Below are 17427 nucleotides of genomic sequence, written 5' to 3'. Positions count from 1 at the left end.
TGAACAACTTTGAATTTACCCTGATAATGACTTTAAATAAGATGCCATTTTAATCAGAAGTAAATAACCCTGCCTACGAGTAGATAAAAGAACCACTCAGATGGGTGATGTGAGTGTGCACAGTGGGAAGTGATAGGTATGGTATTTTTAAAGTCCAGCCAAGAATGGTTTTTTTTCAGAATCTGACGAGTAATAGAAAAGGAAGAAGAGCTGTGTCTGTGAAGCAAAGGAAAAAAGACTCCATCTGAATCTCTTACAGTTTAGTAACTTTCAATAACTCTGCTCAGCTCTTCAATCAAAAATTCAACAGTCATGTCTGGATGTGTAAATCCTGAAAATGACTTGACCTGACAGCTGAAGTTCCTGGTAATCAGGAAAAGCCACATTCAGACAATAGCTTAACTGCATATCCTTTATGGACACCAAATTGTTTCCAAAGGTACAGAAAAAAGAAGCAAAGTGAACTGAAATGACTTTCCTGACCAGTCTAGTCCCTGATGAAACTCCACCCAGGCTGCCCGAGAACCAATGAGGAAGAACCTGCTGGCCGGACCCTTAGTCCCTGAGAAGGGAAAGGAAGTCCTTTCCTCCTGGATTCTCCCTTTTCTGGGCTTATTTAGAAAACCAAAGCTGAATCAGATTTCTTGGCAGAAAGGAAACCGCTCCCCTGAGAAGGTGGAACAGTCAGAGGTTAGCACATGTGACAGGAATGTTTATGACTGATTCCTGAATGTTCCTTGTTCACAAAGGCCACTGCCCAGCCCGCAGTGGGAGTTGACAACACACTCCTATGTGAGTTTGCAGGATGAAAGGTTTACTTGACAATGACAGGCAAATCTGACAGTCTGAACAGAGTACAAAAGGCTGTTTTCACATGGGCAACTGATGACTCTGGCAGCTCTGAGCACAGTCACTAAACTTACACAAGGCATACCAAAAAAAGGTCAGGGAGAGAGGATGCTGGAATAGACACAGAGGGTGTCAGCTGAGAACCACTGAAAGGCTCTGATGGGCCAGGCCTTGGTTTTCTCATCTGTAATTGATCCTTGCCTCACTGGCCACACAGGGTTATTGTGAAGATCAAACAAGATCCTGATCAAGTCTGAAAAGCATAAAGTACTTTGCAAGCACCATACTAGTTAATTGTTAGGAGGAAAATTTGAACAGCAAGTGCTTTCTCTCATTTCTGACTGCATGAGTCATTTTGATACTGCATTTTTGGGCCTTTTACATGAGAGACGATATAAAGAGGGCAAGCTTCCATGTAGCTGAACTCTGTGAAATAGCACTTACTTCAACTTCCTTAGCCACCGACAGCTCCAAACACTTCCCCATCCCCACCAAAACCACAAGCAAATGAAATCCCGGGGCTTGGAGGAAATGGATAAAAATCACTTTCCAAATCACCCAACTCTGTTGTCTAGAAAACTCAGTAGAAAAGCTGAGTGATCTGTTTTTTTCTAGGTCCTTTCACCTGGAGATATCTCCATCAGTGTCCTCCTTAGACTAGAGTTCCATCCCAAAATATTAATTCAGGGGTTCTGTTCAGTTTATTACATCAGTCATTCAGCACCTCTACTCATTGTAGAGAAGTACAAGAAAGCAAAGAAGCCCCCAAACTCTGAAAGCTGCAGTCCATCACCTACAGATACAGACACGGGTGGAGTCATGCTGTCTCCAAAACAGAGCGTCTTCTGGGCTAGAAGCAGAAGGAGCCAGACTGGCAGGTACCAGCATAAAACAGTATAAATGCTCGGGCACTCTCTTTAGATGTGTTAAATTAGAAAGCCTTCACACACAACAGTAGGCTGGTCAATGTAACCAACAAGGGCAAGAGAGGGAATAGAGGAGGCTGAATTGACATATTGCCTGCTGGCTGGGAAAGGAGGACCCTGGTCAAAACCCTTTCCACTCCTGGGGCAGCAGACAGCCTGGCACATTGAATTAATCAGTTATCTCTCCATCTCACTGTACACTTATGTGATGACCACAATTTTGTCTTCCTTAAGAAATCTGTCTATGGGAAAACATCCCTGGTCAGGCTGACCAAAGCCATCTGGTCCCCATGGCAAGTCTATTTTATATTCCAAAGGCATAGGGTAGTATTCTGATTTATAGATCAGTCTCTCATAAACTTAGCTAGTGTGATTCTGTCCCTGAGAGACTCATTCACACTCAGATGTATTAAAAGACTCAACTACCTATGCTATAAGGCTAAATTCCAGACAGATGAAGTGTCTCCCTCGTGATCAGAATGGTGGTATTCCCATGGCGAAGCCAGCTGTTAGGACTCCTGGCCGCCTCCTGGATGGCTTTCTGTCAGAGACTCAGCAGTGACATTATGCTACTTTCAAACCGTCTGAATCAGTAGAGTAGATATAGGATATATTACTTCAACAGTCTTCTAGCTGTTCATAACACTGGGTATTAAAAAGCATTTTAAAAGTTGCCTTGCCTCTCAGTATAAGAGCAATAATCAAGTACTGAATGTGCTTCACATCAGTTCAGTTCAGTCGCTCAGTTGTGTCTTGCTCTTTGCGACCCCATGAACCGCAGCACGCCAGGCCTCCCTGTCCATCGCCAACTCCCGGAGTCCATCCAAACCCATGTCCATCGAGTCAGCGATGTCATCCAACCATCTCATCCTCTGTCGTCCCCTTCTCCTCCTGCCCTCAATCTTTCCCAGCATCAGGGTCTTTCCAAATGAGTCAGCTCTTCGCATCAGGTGGCCAAAGTACTGGAGCCTCAGTTTCAGTGCGTTATTTCACTTATCCTTCCTGCAGCTTATGAACTAAGCATGATCATCCCTATTTCACAGATAAATAACTGAGGTTTAGAAAGTTTAAGTAGCTTATACAAGGCCACACAGTGGTGGGGTTAGGATGAAAATGGTCCATATCACTCCCAGCACGCCCTATGCTACTAACAATGACCAGATCTCTTTCTGATTTATTTCCCTGGGATCCATTTCATGGAACTAAAGACTAAGTTATGTAACTGTTTCCATCTCTGTGCACACACGTCCAGGGGCTCCCTTTTCTTTCTCCCTGCCACCACAGGGGAGCCACAGATCCCAAATCAGCCCTGCCCTGTCAGGGGCTCGTGGAATTGAAGCTCAGTTTTACACGAGCGTGTGTTACTACTCTTTTCTTCTGCCTATTCATCCTGTCTTGATTGTCTGCTGTAGTCTGGAGCTATTTTTGGCCTTTGTTTTTTTCACATGAGCGCATAGAATACCATGGTAACCAAATTATATTTTCATGTATTCGCATTCCATTTTAGGTTTAGTGTTTAAATAACCCAGCTGAATTTGAATCACATTATCTTACCCTTTAACTACTGATTTAAACCCCTACTGTTTGAATATCAGTGTTTAAATTCTTGTTTTAACTGCTAACCAGAAAACAATTGACAATGTGCTTTGGGATTGTTGACTAATCATTTTCATTTGAGTTTCAGAGAACGCTGCTCATAATTCACAGTTAAGACCAGCACCATTTTCATAAGACTCTCAGTCACACCACCCTCCCCTTCTTACTTCCATAATACCAGTCCACTTATAAAGAAGCCCACTTATAAAGAAGGCACCAAGATAATAGGAGGAAAATCATGTTTTAGCAACTCATCCTTTTATCCTCAGTTTTCTACAAATTGGGAGGGAACCAATGATGTTTCATGTTCCCAGGATAACATTTAGGGATAGACCTGTTGAGGTGCTGCCTTAACGCGATGGGAGAGAAGTGATCTTTATTTTCAGTGAAGTTGCACTCTATTTCAGCTAAACAATTCCTTATTGACAGATATTGTGAATGTCCCTAACATTCCACTACTGCAAGTTATGCTGTCATACATAGGTCAATAAGGATAGCAAACCCTCATGTAACAATTCCTACTTCAAGGATAAGTGCTCTAAACTTTGTAGAGAATAACTCATTTTATCATTGCAAAACCATCTGAGTCTGCACCATTATCCTCATCGCCACTTTAAAGAGGAAACTGAAGTACAGACAGGTTAAGGAACTTGCCCTGGGTTGCAAACCTAGTGAGAGAGAGAGCTGAGATTGGAATCTAGGCTGGCTGAGTCCAGAGATACAATTCTTGAATATTACCCACTGCTAACAGGTGGGAAGGGTCTTGTGGAACCTCAGGGAACTCGGGCTGTGTGAGCATAAGGCTTGTCCCTCTATTAGCTGAGAGGCAGATGTTCTTGTCTGCCTCTGGCCCATCACCCAGTGCAGTACCCCAGCGCCTAAAACAATGCTAGGCATGTGGTATAATCTTGAGAAGTATTTACGGATAGAATGAACAAATATATGAATGAATGATTTCTCTTAAATCAAAACCAAGAATAAAGCATTTATTTGGTGCTCCTGCTTCTGATGGCAGTGCTCCTGTTTTAGAATGGTGATGTCAGCGAGCTAGGCTGCACACTTTAAATCTCTTCACTTGCAGTTTGGGCAAATGCTTCGTGCTTTAAAAATTCCTCTCTGCTACACGTTTAAACAGAAACGACTGTGGTGATGCACACAGCCAAGCGAGCCCCAGCCTGGCTAGCACCTTTAAGCCCATGGGTGGTGGCAAGGTTTCACCAGAAGGAAACCGATCTCTCTCTGTATGTGTAGAAGCACTGTAATTATCTCTGTTACTGGGAAGCCAGTGACAGGTGGGAAATAAATATTCCAAAAGCATGCTTAATGGGAGACATGAGCAACTTCTCCCAACAAACAAAAAAAGGGTGTATACGTACCTGTTCTGAAAAAAACCGGAAGCCCTTGTCCTCACGAATACATTCATATGTTTCTCCAAGGACCGGGTTAAAAGGCTTACTCCCGGCACGGAAGTAGCTAGATGCATATGCGGACACGGCAAAGGCGGCCACGTACACCTAGGGGAAGGGCAAGAAGCTGGTTATTCCTCCATCACACAGAAATTTATTTTCACAAAGACATGAACAAAATATAGCTTCTCTTTCTCTCTTTCCTGTTTATTTCAAAAAAGGCAAAGATGTGTCCCTGGTTTAATGACACCCAAATGGACTTTGGTTTCAAGTTGTGGGTTTAAATAGTGTTCATTTTGGCCCCAGAGGCAAATGAATCAGATTGTCCCTTTGGTTTGATGCCTGCAGGTGGATAAAGGCTTTCAAGATGGTGAATCAGTCCCTCGAAATCTGCCACTATCTGACAATCCTGATGTTGTCCTAAGGCTCTGGAGGAGGAGAGGGACAAAGAGCATTAAAGCCAAACTTCCCTCAAGATTCAGGAGTACGTCACAGGGAAATCTGCTCAATACTCTGTAATAACCTAAATGGGCCAAGAACTTGAAAAAGAATCAATACATGTATTACGCGTATAACTGATTCACTTTGGGGTACACCTGAGACTGACACAACACTGTTAATCAACTATACTCCAAGATAAAAAAAAAAAAATTTAAGAATAAGCATCCTAAGTTTAACTATTTGCAATTTGGTATTGCAGAAACCAAAAAAATTCATCTGACCAAAGAAAATCTGTGCGAGTCATTTCCTGAGCCTGGGTAATGAGTCATAGGACAGAACACAGTAGCTTTCAAGAAGTTTTGTTTTTCTTGGAGGAAAAATGAGAACTCAAAAAGCAAAAGAAAGGACTTCCCTGGTGGCCCACTGGATAAGACTCCATGCTTCCAATGCATGGGTCGTGGGTTCAATCCCTGGTTGGGGGAACTAAGATCTGAAATGCCACGTGGCATGGTCAAAAAAAGATTTTTTTTAAAGGAAAATTATAGATGAATATGAAATGAAAAGAATCTTATTGGTCCTGGCTGTGAGGGTCTCAGTGTTTTGCAGAGCTCCCCTTTGAAGAGACACAGTAAAGGCCCACCTCATTTTACTGCGCTTTATTGCGCTTTGCAAAAACTGCGATGTTTATAAATTGAAAGTTTATGGCAACTTTGCAGCAAGTAAGTCTGTTGGTGCTATTTTTCCAACAGCATTTCCTCACTTCATGCCTTTGTGTCACATTTTGGCAATTCTCACGATATTTCAAATTTTTCCTTTAGCAGTGAAGCATTTTTAAAACTAAGCTATGTGAGTGAAAGTCGCTCAGTTGTGTCTGACTCTTTGCAACCTCATGGACTATAAAGTTCATGGAATTCTCCAGGCTAGAATACTGGAGTGGGTAGCCTTTTCCTTCTCCAAGGGATCTTCCCAACCCAGGGATCAAACCAGGGTCTCCCACACTGCAGGCAGATTCTTTACCAGCTGAGCCACCAGGGAAGTCCAAGAACATTGGAATGGACAGCCTATACCTTCTCCAGAGGATCTTCCCAATTTAAGAATCGAACCGGGGTCTCCTGCATGGGTTAAGAATTTGCCTGCAATGCAGGAGACCCCGGTTTGATTCCTGGGTCGGAAAGATCCCCTGGAGAGGGGATAGGCTACTCACTCCAGTATTCTGGCCTTGAGAATTCCGTGGACTGTATAGTCCATCGGGTTGCAAAAAGCTGGACACAACTGGGCAACTTTCACTTCACTTGATGTTAAAAATTAAGGTATATATATTGTTTTTTAGATACAAAGTTATTGCATACTTAACAGACTAAGTATAGTGTAAACATAAGTTTTATATGCACTGGGAAACCAAAAAACCTATGCAACTCACTTTATTGTGATACTTGCTTTATTGAAGCGGTCTGGAACCAAATACACAATATCTCTGAGGTGTGTCTGAATTCTTTTGGTCTTTTGAGAGGGAGGCGGGCAAAAAAAGTAAACCTAAGTAGCAATAGCAAATTTTCCTTTCTAATACTGAGTAATAATCTCAATATTTCCTCTTCTCTGCTTATTTCATAAAGTTTCTTATATTGGGGAAAAAAGCTGGGTATCTTTCATAAATGTTCACTAGTCATATAATTTTCAATGCCTTTTACAAGCTGGACCCACCTTACCACCTCATACTAGAGTGTAACACTCTAGAGTACCTGGAGAGCTTATTAAAATCAACTTGTGCTCAGTTCAGTCTGTTCTTGAAACCTGGGTATCTGTTCCTCTCTCTGCTTTCTCAGATGTCTGTTTTCTGATTAGCAGCAAGGTCACACGTCTATATGGAATGTTGAGTCAACCCTGAATCACCTTCACAATTTAATAGAACACATGTTGAAAAGAACCTGGAATCATTCATGATGCAGGAGGAGAAGGAAGGGAGGGAGCAGGCAAAACAAAGCATCTTCCTTGTGGGCTAGCGACATGAGAGAGAATCTCTGCAGGGGTAGAGTTGACCCTCATACTTGGAGCAGCAAACCTATTACATGGGCTAGGTTCCTCCCTAATGCTTTTCTGAACTTTCCTTTCTTAATGTATTGGTGCCTTTCCTCAAACTACTTCTCAAGGTCAAATGACTCCAATCAATCAGCTGACATCCTAAGGGTCTCTAAATCGCTACAAAAATGAAACACCTTTAAAAATGCTTTCATCTTCAAAGTCAACCATGCTCTTTAATGAAAAGCACTGTCCACAAATGATAACTTTTAACGCTTTCCTTGGAATCTATTTACCTCCCTTTGTTCATAGAAATTCTCTGGGGGAAGAGTAACAAAGAAGACAGAAAATAAACAGCTTGTTTTTCTCTGCTACTCCTATTATCATTAGTATCAAGATAGAAAATCTCTTGGATGGGCGAAGTCCCTGGAGACAGTATGGGATGAGATGGGATGTCTCTCTCAACCAGAAATTAAGATTTTCCCTTAATCCTCAAATTACTGAAGAAATTTAAGTTTTAACGAGAGTTTAAACTGCAGAATGTGCACAATTTAGAAAACAAAGGCATCCTCCACCAGTGAGAGGGTGATGTCTGGCTGGGTCCCTGGGGCTGGAGGTGAGCCCTCCGATTCAGCCAATCAGCAAATGCCCAGGGCTGAGATGCTGAATCCCACACTGATGTGCCAGCATCCCACACAATGAGCTTTCTGTTGAGCAGGTAACGTATCAGAAGGCAAAAAGAGGAAGAGGCACTCAGTTTTGAAGAGCAAATAGCCACAGTCACAGAAAGGGTTGAGTTGGCCACACTCTTATCACCAAGGTACCCCTGTCCTCTGTCCCCATAAGACAGGGGAAGGATGAGAAATTCTTGGAGACCACTTTATTGGAAGCCTCATTACCTGATTAGAACTGATACTAAGTAGAGAACAGAAGATTAATTTTTCTAGGATGATTTTTATCCTTTAACTTATTCTATAGAAGAAATGGGGAAGGGGAATCAACTATACTCTGATAAAAACTGATTTTAAAATAGTGGCAGGGGGAGAAGAATCTTTCTGATGTGAAAACCTCTTCTGTGACTGAATGATATTTTCTAAAAATTCAGGGGCTGACAGGACAATTTCAAAAATAAACCAAAACTTTCTCATGGGAAATTTACCCTGGACAACAAAACAAAAAAGAGCTCAAAAAATTAAATTCTTCCCACTCAGGGTAGTAAAAACAAACACTCAGACAGCCCTCAAGACATGTTTTCCAGCCAGGCAATATCAGAACAATCACATGGAAGGTTCTGGAGAAAGAGGAAGCCCAAAACCACAGAGCAGAACTATCCTCAGGCAGCAGCTGTTACAGGGAAGCTGCTCTCAATGGCCATTCCTGACCAGGTGACTGAAAACAGCCAGGCAGAGCTGGGAAGCGGAGGTGGCTGGGAAATGAGCCTCTCTGATGAGCAATCCAGGTGGAAAGCGGAGGGACAGGAGCCCTGCTGTGCCCGCAGCTCAGCTGCGAAGGCAGGCCAGTGAGTGGCAGGGTGCGTGCTCACCATCCTCTCCAGGGCGTTGGGCAGCTGGGCGGCCTTGTCCAGGAGCTCGCTGTACTCCAGCTCCTCGCAGAGCCTCTGCAGCGTGTTGAGGGGCTCATTGAGCTCCACCGGCATGGCCACCTTAGACAGGTCCTTCCCGATGTTGTTTCTCAGGATGTTCCACAAGCTGATGTTACTGGACTTGGGGCACGGCGCTGGCAAACACGTCCTTCTTTTGGACTTGGCCTCCCCACTATCGATCACTGGCCCTGAAAGGGAAATCAGCCTGGTTGCCTTATACAGATTTTCATTTTAATTTACTACTGAAAAGGAAAAAGAAATCCTCCTTACTGAGCAAGTACACAACGATACTGTTAATCTCAATTATCCAGATTATAACTGAAAGTCAGACAATAAAAAGAATCTTGAGCAGCTAAATGGAGCACCTGAAACTATAAACACTAAAACTCACGGACTTTCTTCGCAGGGAACTCTTCATGCTACTGCTCAAAAGCTAGTTCTTCAGAGTTTATATGCACTGAGGATAATACTGGAAACTGCTATGCCCAGAGTAGGTTACTTCTAATCTCCTTAACTCTGTTTAAAAGCACTTCAAGTTTGGATAAAATTTTTAAAAAATCTTTTAAAAGATAATTTCAAATTCTGATAAAACAATTGCGCATATTACAGGAAAATTATAAAGGAAATAAAAGTCATCTATTATCCCACCACCTAGAAATAGAAGCCATTTATATTGGAGTATCTTCATTTATTGTTTTCTCCATACAGTTCACAACGTTTGTAGAGTTTAATGCTTTGCTTAATCAGTTAAAATAAATATTTTCCTATGCTACCCAGAATTCTTCTAAAACAGTTTTAATGAATGTAAAACAATTCCATGCTATGAATAAGTCCTAATTTTTTTAATCATTCATCTACTGTTGGACTTCTAGATTTGTTTCAATGTTTTGTTATGATGAAAAAAAGTAATTAATGTACATATCCTTATATATTTGATTGCATCTGATTATTTTCTGGGGACATATAGAAGTGGGATTATTATGTCTAAGAACTCAAACATTTCTAGACATTTGATTCATGTGAGCCTTTGTGTGCTTAGTCGCTCAGTCGTGTCTGACTCTTGCGACTCATAGACTGCCAGGCTCCACTGTCCAGGAGATTCTCCAGGCAAGAATACTGGAGTGGGTTGCCATTTCCTTCTCCAGGGGATCTTCCCGACCCAGGAATCAAACCCAGGTCTCCTGCATTGCAGTCAGACTCTTTACCAACTGAGCTACAAGGAAAGCCCTCATGTGAGCATACTGCTCTTCAAAATTTCCCATTTATCAGCAAGCATGTACCAGTGTCCATGTTCTGAGGTCATTCTAGGCTTGTCAGCATTCATTTTGAATTCTTAAAAAATCATTAGGTGGACAGTGCTATCTCCTTGTTTTAACTTACATTAAAAAAATTCCTATTGTGACTTGGAACGTTTTCATGAATATTCTTTTCTGAATTGTCTGCTTTCCCAATCATATATTAAGACATAATCTTTTGTTTCTATATTTGCTTTACAATTTAATTGCCACTTGACATTTATCTTTAACATTTGGCCTACACAGCTTTTTAAATGAGTGAAACATTTATGTTTTAGATATTTACACCCATTAATTTTTTCATTTCTGATAACTTCCATTGCTTTATGCTCTGAAATTCTTTTTCCACCCCATCACAACCTATTTTAAAAAGAAACCTTTTGTATTATACCAACATATGAGAAAATGGTATTTTAAAGTCAACCACTCTGAATATTGAGGCTGCTTTGATGAACAGGAGAATATGAAAGTGAGGTCATACTTTGACGTCTCATGTTAATCTAAACATGCAATTAAATTCTGAATTTGTTTCAGTTGCTCAACATGGGCAAAAATCAAGTAAACAGCTGCTAACGATAAGAGTCTTTAAAAACTGTGTTCCCTGTAATCTCAAAATACTTTGTTTTAAAGAAAGATTACACTACTACTGGAGAAGACTCTTTGAGAGTCCCTTGGACAGCAAAAAGGTCAAACCATTCAATCCTAAAGGATATCAACCCTGAATATTCATTGGAAGGACTGATGCTGAAGCTCTAATAGTTTGACCACCTGACGCAAAGCACCTACTTATTGGAAAAGACCCTGAGTCTGGGAAAGATTGAGAGCAGGAGGAGAAGGAGGTGACAGAGGACGAGATGGTTAGATGGCATCAAAATCAACAGACATGAGTTTGAGAAAACCCTGGGAGATAGTGAAGGAAAGAGAAGCCTGGCATGCTGCAGTCCATTGGATTGCAAAGAGTCAAACACGACTTAGCAACTGAACAACAATACTACTACTAATAATAATGGCTAATACATGCCTAGCTTTTTACTCTGTGACAGTCTTTCAAGCACTTTACATATACTGTTTCACTCAAGCACTTTACATATATTGTTTCACTTATCCTTTGCAACAACCTCTTGAGATAAACAATATTATTAGCCCCATTTTACAGATGAAGAAAACTGAGGCACAGAGAACTTGAGAAAGTTGCCCTAGAACACATAACCAGTGAGTGGCAGAGCTGGGATTAACTGAGGAAATCCAGTTCCTAAATCTATATTCCTAACCATTGAACACCCACATAGCACCCAATGCAGTGACAGAACTGAATACGTGCATACTGATTTGGGCAGGTCGGGGAGGGGTATAAATTAATAGGAAACACTCTAAATACCTAGCTTTTACTAAGGATTCAAAGAAATTCTAGTGTGGTAATTTTTCAAGACCTGGATCCAATCCTATTTCCTTCTGTAGGAAATATGTGTCCTAAGATGCAAAGGTTATTTCTACATATAATCCTTTCAGTAGAGTACTGATATGTAGAGATCTAATCTTCCAATTATTGCCAAAGAAGAAAGTTGGGTTTGGCCCAGTGTTTGTTCAAGCTAAGAAAACACTGGTCAGTAATCTAGCAACATGGCTGTGGAAAAGAGAGAGGACTGGTCTTCACCTCTTACATGCTTTTCCTGGCTGGTGTCAACTCCGCACAGCTGTGGTCTTAGGTCCTTGGGCAAGTTCTCTGTTCTAACTTTGAGCTCTGAACCGTCTAATCCCTCGGTTCCCTTGGGATCCTCCCTACGGCCTCAAATAGAAGGAGACTTTGGTGTTTGTCTGTCTTCGTCATCTACAATGAGGGTTCCCATTTAGTGTGGGTGTTGTTTGCTAAGGAAATAACTGATGCTTTCTCATTTCTCTTTCAGTTCACCTTTTTGGTTTTTTTCTCTTTTTACAAAAAACAGCATATGAACTTGCTCCTATATGACTGGTCTTTACCTTTGAATCACTGGTTCTCAGACTTTTCCACCAAAGGGTTAATCTCTCCAGAAACAATTCAGGAATGACACAGAGCATAATGAGCTTCTGACTTCTAGCAGGTATGATGCTCGAAGGATGTTCTTCCAGAAGACAGTAAAATTACCTGTCTTTTTTGTAATCCTTCAAAGAGCAGGCTCTTTGGCATTCAGATCACAACTCATCATCATCATATTTAACATGCACTTACTGAGCTGGGAAACACTGAAACATCAAAACGGACCTGACATGGTCCTTGTCCTCCGTGTAGATATGAAAAGAGGTGGTGTTCTGGCATAGATAAGCCTTCAGACCCCAGGCACACTGAGTACCAAAACTGGGAGTATTTGATGCTACAGGACTCGTATAGAAGCCTGTTTTGTGGGCAGATTCTTCTTAAGGTAGGTCAGCTTCCTAAACAAGCTTTAGTCTCCTTACTCCTAAATCAGAGCTGTTTGGAGACAGCAGACACTCCAGGTACCCCATGGTTCCAACTCACACTTTCTGGGCATCATTTTCACTCTTGAAATTAACCAGATATAAAGGGACATCTTAGGGTACCTGAAGCCCTACCCCCAAGGACATAGCAGTTTGTTACTCTCAAATGAGTTATCTTAAAGAATCTGAAACTAAATTAGCACTCAGACCAGACCTTTTGCAATACAAGTCCGACAGCATGCCTAGACTATGAAAGCCACTAGATACCTGAAGGCAAAAAGTTATATTCTAATATGTTTGCAGAAAGTTTAACCACACAAGGAGCATCTGGTATATTAATTTTTGATATTCATATGATGATTCATATGCCCTTACTTTATAAAATAGAAATCTGCATGAGCAGACAAATTTATGTGAATGAATACATTTTTCACACGAGTCCCATGTTTCTACCTAGATTATAAAACCGTTGAGGGTGGCAACCACGTCTTAAGTTTCTGATGTAGAATTTGCTCCATTCTCTGTCTGCAGCGGGTACTCCATATATACTTATTAGTATTCTGCAAAGATCCAAACACTCAAATAATAGTTTGAGATCACATAATTTAAATCTTACCCAACGTTTGTCTCTCATTATCCAAGTCATTACTGAGATTGTCCAAGGAAAGGTTGTCACTTATGTCACTGACATATGAATCATCTTCAGAAATCTGTGGGGAAAAAGGAAATAATATACATTAGAGTAAACAAGCCAGATTTCATAAAACCTTTACTTCAAATAATCAAATATCTTTAACCATACATTATAAACCTATAGAAATAATTTTGGGTGCTGTTTTCATTAAGCCCCATATACCAGTCTGCCTAGGAGGTGCTGACAGAAAATATGTTATTAAAATTCTTACACATTCTTGATTCATTCTGACAAGGGCAACACAAGTAAATTCCAGATTTTAGTCATTATAAAAATTCTTATAATTCAGACTGCTTTTACAGAATTTGTTAGCATTTGAGTAGAATGAGTTACAATTTGTCTTTTAACTATGTGTGAATAGGAGGATCTTCTATGGATATGAATATATAAACAAAATTAGTACTTATAGTAGTTTTCCCCACTTTTTTTAGTTTAAACCACTAGGCCATTCAGGTATGACCTAAATCAAATCCCTTATGATTTGGAAGTGACAAACAGATTCAAGGGAAGAGGTTTGTAACACTGTACAGGAGGCAGTGACCAAAACCATCACAAAGAAAAAGAAATGCAAGAAGGGAAAATGTCAGAATGGTTTACAAATAGCTGAGAAAAGAAGAGAAGTGAAAAGCAAGGGAGAAAGACAAAGATATACCCAACTGAATGCAGAGTTCCAGAGAACAGCAAGGAGAGATAAGAAGGACTTCTTCAATAAACAATGCAAATAGAGGAAACCAGTAGAATCAGAAAAACTAGAGATCTCTTCAAGAAAACTGGAGGTATCAAAGGAGCATTTCATGCAAGGATGGACACGATAAAGAACAGAAATGGTAAGGACCGCACAGAGATTAAGAAGAGGTAGCAAGAATACACAGAACTATACAAAAGAGGTCTTAATGACTCAGATAACCATCATGGTGTGATCACTCACCTAGTGCCACACATCTTAGACTATGAAGTCAAGTGGGCCTTAAGAAGCATTACTACGAACAAAGCTAGTGGAGGTGATGGAATTCCAGCTGAACTATTCAAAATCCTAAAAGATGATGCTATTAGAGTGTCACACTCAATAGGTCAGCAAGTTTGGAAAACCCAGCAGTTTCCACAGGACTGGAAAAGGTCTGTCTTCACGCCAATTCCGAAGAAGGCAAGTGCTAAAGAATGTTCAAACTATCAGACACTTCCCATGCTGGTAAGGTTATGCTAAAAACCCTTTAAGCTAGCCTTCAGCAGTACTTGAACTGAGAAATTTCAGATATACAAGCTGCTTTAGAAAAGGCAGAGGAACCAGGAATCAAATTGCCAATATTTGTTAGATCACAGAGAAGGCAAAGGAATTCCAGAAAAACATCTACTTCTGTTTCATTGACTATGCAAAAGCTTTAGATTGTGTGGATCACAACAAACTGTGGAAAATTCTTAAAGAGACGGGAATACCAGACCATCTTACCTGTCTCCTGAGAAACCTGTATGTGGGTCAAGAAGCAACAAGAACCTTACGTGGAACAAATGACTGGTTCAAAATTGGGAAAAGAGTACATCAAGGCTGTATATTGTCACCTTGCTTATTTAACTTATATGCATAGTACATCAGTGCAAGATGCGGGGGTTAATGAGTTACAAGCTGAAATCAAGATTGTTGGGAGAAATTATCAATAAGTTCTAAAATGCAGATGATAAAGTGAAGAGGAACTAAAGAGCCTCTTGATGAGGGTGAAAGAAGACAGTGGAAAAACTGGCTTAAACCTCAACATTCAAAAATCTAAGATAATGGCATCTGGTTATATCACTTCATGGCAAACAGAAGGGGAAAAAGTGGAAACAGTGACAGATTTTCTCTTCTTGGACTCCAAAATCACTGTGGATGGTGACTGGAGCCATGAAATTAGAAGACACTTGCTTCTTGGAAGGAAAGCTACAACAAACCTAGACACTGTATTAAAAAGCAAACACACCACTTGGCCAACAAAGCTCTGTATAGTCAAAGCTATGGTCTTTCCAGGAGTCATGTATAGATGTGAAAGTTGGACAATAAACAAGGCTGAGCACCAAAGAACTGATGCTTTGGAATTGTGGTGCTTGAGAGCCCCTGGACTGCAAAGAGATCAAACCAGTCAATCTTTAGGGAAATAAACCCTGAATATTCATTGGAAGGACTGATGCTGAAGCTGAACTCCAATACTTTGGCCACCTGTTGCGAACAGCTGACTCATTGGAAAAGACCCTGATTCTGGGGAAGATTGAAGGCAAAACAAGAAGAGGGCAGCGGAGGATGAGATGGTTGGATAGCATCACCAAATCAATGGACATGAGCTTAGTCAAACTCTGAGAGATACTGAGGGATAGGGAGGCCTTGCTGCAGACCACGGAATCGCAAAAAGTTGGACACAACTTAGCAACTGGACAACAACAACAAATTAGTCCTCCTATACTGAAGAGCTAAAATGACCAGTACACTCACTCAAAATATAATTATAAATTAATTATAATAATACTTATATATTATAAATTACTATAGATCAAATTCAATACTGAAAAAATATATCAGGGGCTAACTTCTGGCCCTGTATTGCAAATAATACATTATCAAACAGCTTATAATCAAAATCATTAAACTACAATTGAAAAGAGGCATAACAAATCAAGTATCAATAACAGAAACCAGGGTGTGCCCAATACTTACTTTCACAACCTTTTCCCCCTAAGATTTTTTATCTTTTTATGACTTTTGTGGTGTAATTTATAAGAAGATCCTTAGAAAGTAATGATAAAAAGGGGCCACTGAGTTCAGTGTTTCCAAATTTTGGCTATTTCCCGAATGAGTAAAGCAGCAGGAGATATGGAGGGCAACTAACTGAAAACAGTGCTCATACCTCATTTTCTGAAGAGCTTGGAGACAACAGAACTTCCTGGGCATCAAAAAACTCTGAGAGAGAGTCAGTGATGGACAGTCTGCTCTCATTGGAAAGCTGATGGACCAGAGCCCGACTGTCATCTCTGGAGTTTTCCTATTGGAAACACAAAACCAAAAATGCACATATTTAGAAACAGTTTCAAGAAAAGCAAAATAAACAATTGATTTTTTACATGATGCACAAGGTCACAGGCCCAGGCTAACAAGCAGCTATAAGCAGAGGGCAGCTTCAGAGTTGAAGAGAGGCAAAGCTCACCAAAACACGGTGAGAAGTGAAGTTCTCCCCCCAAAGGGCCCCTTGTTTACAGGCACCATTACAGCTCAGACACACACAACAAACCTCAAAGCCAAAAAAAAAGACTGTTCAGGCCAGTTTTTATTCCACTTATCTGATTATAGACCAGGGGATCTTTGCAGAAACTAACGCCTGTGGCTGGCGACTTGTTACCGTAAGTGATATTGATATGTCCCCCGTTAATAACATTTAGGTAACAAAAGATGTATGAACACATCTCTGGTCAATAATGTGTTAAGAGGGGAAAAATTCCAGTGCTCTCTGAATCCTCTTATTCTCTACCACTGCAGGACGTTTCTTTTCATCCTAAAATTTCCTCTGAATTTGTACTAAATGCATGTCCTTGCATGGCTGGTTCAGACCAACACAGCTTTCTCCTGCCCCCATTCTCTCCCAGAGACCAGAGTGCTGCTTCTGAGGCATCCTTTGACAAATAAGCAGTGTGTTTCAGTCCAGAAGTGCCCCTGGTGGCAGATCATCCATTATACATGGATGAATGAGATAAATTCTCTTTGTGTCTTTCCAACCACACTGACTCTGTGGGGGAAGGAAGTCCCCAATCCCATTTATAAGCCTCTCCCTGAACAACAGGATAGAATATCAGCATTTTCTCCTCCTGCGTCACTGAGCCTGGACATTTCCTATGGGAAGTACCTAAATACTTTGGGAATATGTTTTCTATGCTATTTGCAAGTGAAAATTTAACTCAAGAAATTGAACAACTGCACTGTGCTGGTCATGGAGGGATACGATGATGAATAAAACAAGGTTTCTGGCCTGAGTGAGCCAGGGTGCACTCAACACAAAAGCGCTAAGGACATGGGCAGGAAGGAAAGACGAGTCTATGAAGGGGCTTTGGTTGGGGAGGGCCTCACAGAAGAGGTGAGGCCTGATACCTTGAGGAGGGAGAATGGATTGACGATGAGATGCTCTGATTCCTTTGAATCAGAGAAGATTGTTGT

General features: G+C 40.9%; 1 protein-coding gene across 4 annotated transcripts in view; it reads right to left on the bottom strand.

Annotated features, from left to right (window-relative positions):
• The window catches only part of OSBPL3 (oxysterol binding protein like 3), a 95860-nt gene that overhangs the window by 26599 nt on the left and 51834 nt on the right, over positions 1-17427 (bottom strand). For all 4 annotated transcript variants that reach the window (XM_068972624.1, XM_068972626.1, XM_068972627.1 and 1 more), the window contains 4 exons: positions 16130-16264; positions 13182-13275; positions 8778-9025; positions 4748-4885 (listed from right to left, as the gene is read on the bottom strand). In XM_068972624.1, the coding sequence (XP_068828725.1) occupies positions 4748-4885; positions 8778-9025; positions 13182-13275; positions 16130-16264 (615 nt within the window). The remainder of the gene's footprint in view (positions 1-4747; positions 4886-8777; positions 9026-13181; positions 13276-16129; positions 16265-17427) is intronic.

The sequence above is a fragment of the Capricornis sumatraensis genome, chromosome 5, assembly GCF_032405125.1.
Source record: "Capricornis sumatraensis isolate serow.1 chromosome 5, serow.2, whole genome shotgun sequence".
Lineage (NCBI taxonomy): Eukaryota > Metazoa > Chordata > Mammalia > Artiodactyla > Bovidae > Capricornis > Capricornis sumatraensis.
Note: the sequence above shows the minus strand (reverse complement) of the source record. Positions and strands in the feature narration are given on the sequence as shown.